Source organism: Ochotona curzoniae, unplaced genomic scaffold (assembly GCF_017591425.1).
Source record: "Ochotona curzoniae isolate NIBS_2020 unplaced genomic scaffold, NIBS_Ocur_1.0 scaffold_2683, whole genome shotgun sequence".
Lineage (NCBI taxonomy): Eukaryota > Metazoa > Chordata > Mammalia > Lagomorpha > Ochotonidae > Ochotona > Ochotona curzoniae.
In genome coordinates, this window is record NW_024467100.1 from 5,917,021 (window position 1) to 5,924,673 (window position 7,653).

At 60.1% G+C, this 7,653-nt stretch overlaps 1 protein-coding gene across 1 annotated transcript; it reads left to right on the forward strand.

Moving 5' to 3' along the window:
* Positions 1 to 308: 308 nt before the first annotated feature.
* ADAMTS4 (ADAM metallopeptidase with thrombospondin type 1 motif 4) lies at positions 309 to 6,878 on the forward strand. The gene is made up of 9 exons (XM_041003351.1): positions 309 to 953; positions 2,077 to 2,400; positions 2,618 to 2,750; positions 3,223 to 3,393; positions 3,998 to 4,284; positions 4,393 to 4,579; positions 4,854 to 5,029; positions 5,881 to 6,056; positions 6,452 to 6,878. Exons 1-9 carry the CDS (start codon positions 309 to 311, stop codon positions 6,876 to 6,878), a joined length of 2,526 nt encoding a protein of 841 aa, XP_040859285.1.
* The last annotated feature ends 775 nt before the right edge of the window (positions 6,879 to 7,653 follow it).

Below are 7,653 nucleotides of genomic sequence, written 5' to 3' on the forward strand. Positions count from 1 at the left end.
GACAGAGTCATAGAGAGCGAGAGACCAGAGAAGCTGCAGAAGACACGGGCAGGGAGACAAAGATCCAGGAGAGGGGAGCACAGGATCAGAGAGACCCGGAGGAGCAGACCCCCGGGGCACCTTCCCTAAGCCTAAGGGATACATTCTTTCCACTTCTTCTGAAGGTCCTCCAGCCCCTTTGAAAACTCTTGCTTCGGAGCCTAGCCTCCGGGGGCTGCAGAGAGAAGCTTTGCAGAGCCCAGGCTTGTGGAGGACTTGGTGCCCCCAGACGGCCGGCCTCAGTCCCTCTCAGCTGCAGCACCAGTACCATGTCCCGAGCGGGCTTGCATCCCGGGAGGAGCTTGGCGGGGCCCTGGCTGTGGGGAGTCCAGCCCCGCCCGCCGATCCCTGCCGGGCCCCGCCGCTCCAGACTGGTGTGGCCGCTGCCGCTGCTGCCGCTACTACTAGCCTCCTTCCTGCCCTCAGCCTGGCCAGCCAGCCTCCTCCCCCGGGAAGAGGAGATCGTGTTTCCAGAGAAGCTCAACGGCAGCGTCCCTCCTGGCCCGGGTGCCTCTGCCAGGCTCTTATACCGCTTGCCGGCCTTTGGGGAGACGCTGCTGCTAGAGCTGGAACAGGATCCCGGCGTGCAGGTCGAGGGGCTGACAGTGCAATACTTGGGCCGGTCGCCCGAGCTGCTGGGCGGGGCGGAGCCAGGCACCTACCTGACCGGCACTATCAACGGTGATCCAGAATCGGTGGCCTCTCTTCACTGGGATGGGGGAGCCCTGCTGGGAGTGTTGCAGTATCGAGGGGTTGAACTTCACCTGGAGCCTCTGGAAGGGGGCTCGCTTAACTCTGCTGGGGGACCTGGAGCTCACATCCTACGCCGGAAGAGTCCTGCCAGTGGCCAGGGGCCCATGTGCAACGTCAAGGCCCCTCCCGGGAACCCTGGTCCCGGCCCCCGAAGAGCCAAGGTAGGCAGCCCCAGAGCCCCGTGTCCTGCTGCGTTCTCCCACCACGTCTGTCCTACTGACCCCCATCCACCCTCTCTCCACCCACTTCCACTTCTGCTCATTCCATGTCCATCCCTTCTTTCTGCCTGCCTATCTCTCTCCGCTGCCCTCCGTTCTTGGGGAGGGCTCTGTTCTTGCCCTGCCCCAGCCCTGTACGAACAGGGCCACGGATCTTCTCCGAGGGTCCTCCAAAGTGGGTCAGACTAACCATTCCCCCACCCTCCCGTGCCCCGGCCTGGCCCTGGCTTCCCCTTCTGGCATGGACCTCCACAATGAAGCTCTCCTAACTGCCGCTGGGCTTGGCTTTGGCCTTGACTTGGTTCTCTGCCCAATAATTTTCACCCCTGCCTCCGGCTAAAGCAGTGATGACTGATGTCCGAGGGGTGGGACTCAGGCTGCTGGTGCTGCCTTTAACATGGTCCTGGCAAACGGGGACAGGAGTGGGCAGGGCAGGCAAGGCGCCGCATCCTTCCTTCTGGTCAGTTCCCTTGCCACACTTCGGACCAACAGCCCGGCCAACTAAGGTTCCATCCTTTCCTCCCTCCCACTCCCCTCCTCCCTCTCTCCCTCGCGCTTTAATCCAGACCAGACATTGCTTCCACACCCGCCACGCTATGATCTGGCCCTGGCCCGGGCCCTGGCTGCTGACTGAATCGTTCCTCCCACCACACAGGGTAGACACGTTGCAGCCCAGCCCTCCAGCCCCCGGCCTGCAGGCCCCAGCCACACTTGGGCCTGGGAGACCCCAAAGCCCCTCCCCGGGGAGGAGGCCAGCAGTCACAGCTGCTTTCCACCTCCCGGGGGCCCACACGGCCCTGGGACGTGGCATACCCCACCCTTCCCCTTCTCAGAACTGACAGCTGATTCCTAAGAGTTAACGCAAAAGCCCTGGGATTTGGGACTGGGGGTGGGGGTTGGGGGAGGTCTCGAGCCAGACCCGTGAGTGAGGAATCCCATGGGTGTGGGGGGAGGGGGGTGTGGAGCCTTGGCCAGCTCAGCAGAGTTCCAGACCCAGGAAGCGAGGGAGGGGAGAAGCGACTCTGTGGGGTCTGGCAGGCTATTTCAGGATCCTGTTCCTCTCCAGCGCTTCGCGTCGCTGAGTAGATTCGTGGAGACCCTGGTGGTAGCCGACGACAAGATGGCTGCGTTTCACGGCGCGGGGCTGAAGCGCTACCTGCTGACGGTCATGGCAGCGGCGGCCAAGGCCTTCAAGCACCCAAGCATCCGTAACCCCGTCAACCTGGTGGTGACCCGACTGGTGATTCTGGGGTCAGGCGAGGAGGGGCCCCAGGTTGGGCCCAGTGCTGCCCAGACCCTACGCAGCTTCTGTGCTTGGCAGCGGGGCCTCAACACCCCTAACGACTCGGACCCGGACCACTTTGACACGGCCATCCTGTTTACCCGGCAGGTAAGGGCCCATTGTCTGGTACTGCTACAGGCCCAGGCCACGCCCTGCCCTGCTCCAGCACGTGGGGATGGGATGCCCCAGAACTGGACAGCCCAGCTCCTGGCCCCAGCCTATGTGGGGCTGGTACTGAGTGCCCGGGTACCCACTCATCTGGGGTGTTGGCCCAGTTTAGCCTGTTGTCCTGACTTCTCACATGCCTCTTGTGACCTACCTGCAGGACCTGTGCGGGGTCTCCACTTGCGACACTCTGGGCATGGCTGATGTTGGCACCGTGTGTGACCCTGCTCGGAGCTGTGCTGTGGTGGAGGATGATGGACTCCAGTCAGCCTTCACAGCGGCTCATGAGCTGGGTAAGGTGGAGGATGGGGTGCTTGGGGCTTGCATGAAAACAAGATTAGGGAACAGGGTACAGGGGGAGTGAGGAGTCCCAAGGGAGTCCCAAGGGGTTTCTTCCCCTTCCCAGACCTGGGTCCAGGGTCATTTATCCTTCTCTGCTTTGGTTATAAAGAAACATTTAGATGTTGAGCTTTTCCTATGAAATGACAAAGACCTGTGGCTCTGTGTGTGCAGTGAAGTCAGTGGAGGAATGAGTGGCTTCAGGGTTGAGAGTATTGGCTACGGGGCGGGGTGGGGGGGCTACCCTTTGAGAGAGGGAGGACAGAGCAGACATGGTCCCGTACTAAGGAGCCCAGGAGTGCCAGCAGGGGATGGGAGGGGGGGCAGGAAATGGATCTACAGCTGCCACCCAGTTGACAGTGGGAGCCCCTTAAAGCACAGAGAGGGGACCCACGGGGGACTAGCAGAGCCTCTGTCTTGTCGCAGGCCATGTCTTCAACATGTTACACGACAACTCCAAGCAGTGCACCGATCTGAATGGGCACAGTAGTACCTCCCGCCATGTCATGGCACCCGTGATGGCACACGTAGATCCTGAGGAGCCCTGGTCCCCCTGCAGTGCCCACTTCATCACCAACTTCCTGGACAATGGCTACGGTGAGCACCTGTCCCTGCCCCCCCGCCCCCTACCCTCCCCCAACTCTCACAGCTGCTAGCCACAAGTGTGGGGTGGGGTGAACAAGGCTGCTGTCTCTACAGGGCTCCCGCCTCCTCCACGATGAGCTAGCACAGCTCAGGGAGGAGAGCATTGGCTCCATGGAATTAGATCTGCCCTTCTAAGGGCCAGCACTGTGTAACACTTGCACGGGCCAGCTGGCAAGGGAGTGAGGAGGCTTTGTCAGTCAATGAAGTATGCAAGAAGAGCAGGCTGGCTGCCACTGGGCACAGCTTTGACAAGCTGTGATGAGAGAAGAGGAGGGGAAGGCGCTTTGTCCTGTGTTCTCCAGATGCATGCAGAGGTGTGAGCGTGCTGGAGTGGTAGCAGGTGTGTACAGTGCGTACAACAGTGGGAATGTTTGCTACGATGCTGGCCAAGCATTTAGCCACACTCAGCAGCCCAGAGATTGAAGCTGCTGCAGAAAGCCTCTGCCAGCCCCCAGGAGACAGCAAGCCGGCCCCCCAGGAGCTCTGGGCATTCAGCTGGTAGTGCTAACTGTCCTTCTCAAGCCCTTGCTGACTCAGTGCCCAACCCCCTTCGTAGGACACTGTCTCCTAGACAAGCCGGAGGCTCCCCTGCATCTGCCGGTGACTTTCCCTGGCAAGGACTATGACGCCGACCGCCAGTGCCAGCTGACCTTCGGGCCCGACTCACACCATTGTCCACAGCTGCCACCACCCTGTGCCGCCCTCTGGTGCTCTGGCCACCTCAACGGCCATGCCATGTGCCAGACCAAACACTCACCCTGGGCCGATGGCACCCCTTGCGGACCCGCGCAGGCCTGCATGGGGGGCCGCTGCCTCCATGTGGACCAGCTCCAGGAATTCAATGTGAGAGCCCAGGGCAGGAGACTGGGGTCAAGGGCGTGGGGGCACTGGTCCTAAGTCCAGGTCGTAGTGCCCTTACCACCCTCCCCTTTCCCTTCTGTGCCACCACAGATTCCACAGGCTGGTGGCTGGGGCCCCTGGGGACCGTGGGGTGACTGTTCTCGGAGCTGCGGGGGTGGCGTCCAGTTCTCTTCCCGGGACTGTACAAGGCCTGTGCCAAAGAATGGTGGCAAGTACTGTGAGGGCCGCCGTACCCGCTTCCGCTCCTGCAACACTGAAAATTGCCCGACCGGCTCAGGTGAGTCTTGCTGGGGCCTGGGAAAGATGAAAACCCCCCAGGATGTGTGGGGAAGGGGATGAAGCAAGAAGGACCACCCCTTGCAGATGGGACCCAGGAGGTATCGATTGCTTCTGTGGTTGGGGGTTGTCATTCCCCCACCCCATGGGAACTTGCCCTGACATCTTGTGGTGAAGGAGGTGGCTAGCTGTCTCCTGAGGGCTGGGGACAGGGAGAGGCTCGTGGGCAGAGCGAGAAGAGAGGAACCCTGACTGTCCATATCTCCTCCTGGTAGCACTGACCTTCCGTGAGGAGCAGTGTGCAGCTTACAACCACCGTACTGACCTCTTCAAGAACTTCCCAGGGCCCATGGACTGGGTCCCTCGCTACACGGGTGTGGCCGCCCGGGACCAGTGCAAACTCACCTGCCAGACCCAAGCACTCGGCTACTACTACGTGCTGGAACCAAGGGTGAGGAGCGGGCTGTCCCTGGCACCTCTGTGCGCGCATGTGCTCATGGCCCCTCTGCTCCCTGCTGTCAATAACCCTGCAACAACCAGTACCAACCACCATGCTCACTGGCGTTCCCCAGGCTGTGCCAGAAGGAACGAGTCATGCAGACTCGTGAAAACCTTGCATTGGCAAAAACAAACTCCAAACTCTGGATAACTGACCACTGAGGCTGACCAGCCTGCTCTGTTTCTTTTCCTCTCTTTATCACTTTTGAGTGCAGCGTTTGGTAACAATGTGTGGCCCTCTGAGTGAACGCGCTGCCATCCCAGGTCCATTTGACCCTGTCACACTCACCGTGGGAGCCTTGTTCGGCTCACGCGGCCAGTCCCTCAATGGGCAGGCCTCCTGGAGACCACCAACGTCCCTGCCCTGACCCCTGTGTAAAGGGGGTGGGTTGAAGGCTGAAGAAAGAGGAAGCCAAATGCTGGAGGTGCTTGGCTCCCTTCGCCCTTAGCCTTGCGGATTTCCTGCGGTTTGGGCGCCCCCTTGTGTCCGTCTGGGGATGGTACTGTCAAGTTCAGGCCTCGCCCGCAGTTCCCTCTGTAACTGCTCGGCTGGCCATCCGTGAAACCTCTAGCCAGAGTCTGCATCTTTCTAGCCTCAGAGTTTCATCTCTGGAAACCTCAAATAGCGGCTGTGTGGTCTCCGTCACACCTCCTGACTCTCAGCCAGTGCTTGGATAAGGGCGGTTTTACAATTACTTTTGCCATCCCAACACCCACATCCCTACCTCACTGAGCTCTTCTGATGAGGCACTGCTCTCTCGAATCAGGAAAAACCCTTTGTTCTGCACCTTCTCGTCTCCTCAGGTGGTGGACGGGACCCCCTGTTCTCCGGACAGTTCTTCCGTCTGCGTCCAGGGCCGCTGCATCCATGCCGGTTGTGACCGCATCATCGGCTCCAAGAAGAAGTTTGATAAGTGCATGGTGTGTGGCGGTGACGGCTCCAGCTGTAGCAAGCAGTCGGGTTCCTTCAAGAAATTCAGGTTCTTGCCTCATTTGCTTCTTCCCTCCATCCTCCTGGACACAGGGGCCCGGTGTATACAGGCAGACTCATCCACTGCTGTTTGTTGGTCCCCAAGAGCCACCCACCATCTAGCTGGGAGACAGAGGTGGCTGCAGCTCCGTGTGCCCCAGGGTGCAGAAAGCTGGGGACCACTGTGGGTATCAGGGAAGACTTGGTGGGAGGTGAGCTCTGAGGGAGAGAGTGGAAACTGGCAGGGCACCAAGAGGCAGGACTTAGAAGGGCCCCTCAGAGTCCAGAGAGAAGAGCGCACATTTGCAGGCAGTTCGAATCCACACACTTGTCAGATGGTTACTGCTCTCGGAGGCTGAGCCATTGGGAAGATGTTGGCTCCTCATCCAGTCCTTCCACACACAGGTACGGATACAACAACGTGGTCACCATCCCGGCGGGAGCCACGCACATCCTTGTCCGGCAGCAGGGAGCCCCGAGCCCCCGGAGCATCTACTTGGCCCTGAAGCTCTCCGACGGCTCCTACGCCCTCAACGGTGAATACACCCTGACACCCTCCGCTACCGACGTGGTGCTGCCCGGAGCCGTCAGCTTGCGCTACAGCGGGGCCACCGCGGCCTCCGAGACGCTGTCGGGCCACGGGCCGCTGGCCCAGCCCTTGACACTGCAGGTCCTGGTGGCCGGCAACCCCCAGAACGCGCGTCTCCGATACAGCTTCTTCGTGCCCCGGCCGGCCCCTTCCGCGCCGCGTCCCACGCCCCAGGACTGGCTGCACCGCAGGGCACAAATTCTGGAGATCCTCCGGCGGCGCTCCTGGGCAGGCAGAAAATAACCTCACCATCCCGGCTGCCCATTCTGGGCACCGGGCCTTGAACTAACTAGCAGGACAAGGGGGCTTCGCGGTTGCCTCCTGCTGAGACACAGTGGAGGAGGGACCCCAGGGTGAGTCCCGCAGCTCCCCGCGGCCCAACGCGCAGGCTGGCCCTGCCCTGGTTTCCTGGTGGGCAGATGCACGGGGGAAACTGGCAGACAGTCCCCTTTATCTAAACTGTCCCCTTCACCCTGCTGGTCACAGGAGGGAGGGGGAAAGCAGGGTGGGCCTGGATCCTCGTTGTATTTATTTAGTATTTATTCACTTTTATTTAGCACCAGGGAAGGGGATGAGGACTGGGGTCCTGGGGCAGCTAACCCCCACCCCTTACAGCCCCCACCCTAGCCAGGAAATCTGGGGTGGTGGTGCTTATCAGAAGTTACCTGAGTGTGTGTGTGTGTGTGTGTGTGTGTGTGTGTGTGCATGTGCGAAAACATGTGTGTGCTGGTGTGGGAGGTGTGCAACCTACCCTGCTTCCCTGTCCCTGAGTGTTAACTTCCAGGGAGAGGAGAACAAGGCATGGGCAGGACAGGCCTCCGGGGAGTGAGAGGTGATCATATTTTTATTATGTAAGTCGAGTTCTGCTATTTATGTACTCCTTTTTGGAGTCAGACAGATGTGGGCTGCACCGTGGCTCCCACATCTCTGAGCATTAGTTTTCTCATTTGCCAATAATAATACCTCCATTAGCAATGTGTTGCAAGGATTAAGTAATGTAAATAAAGAGCTAGCATAA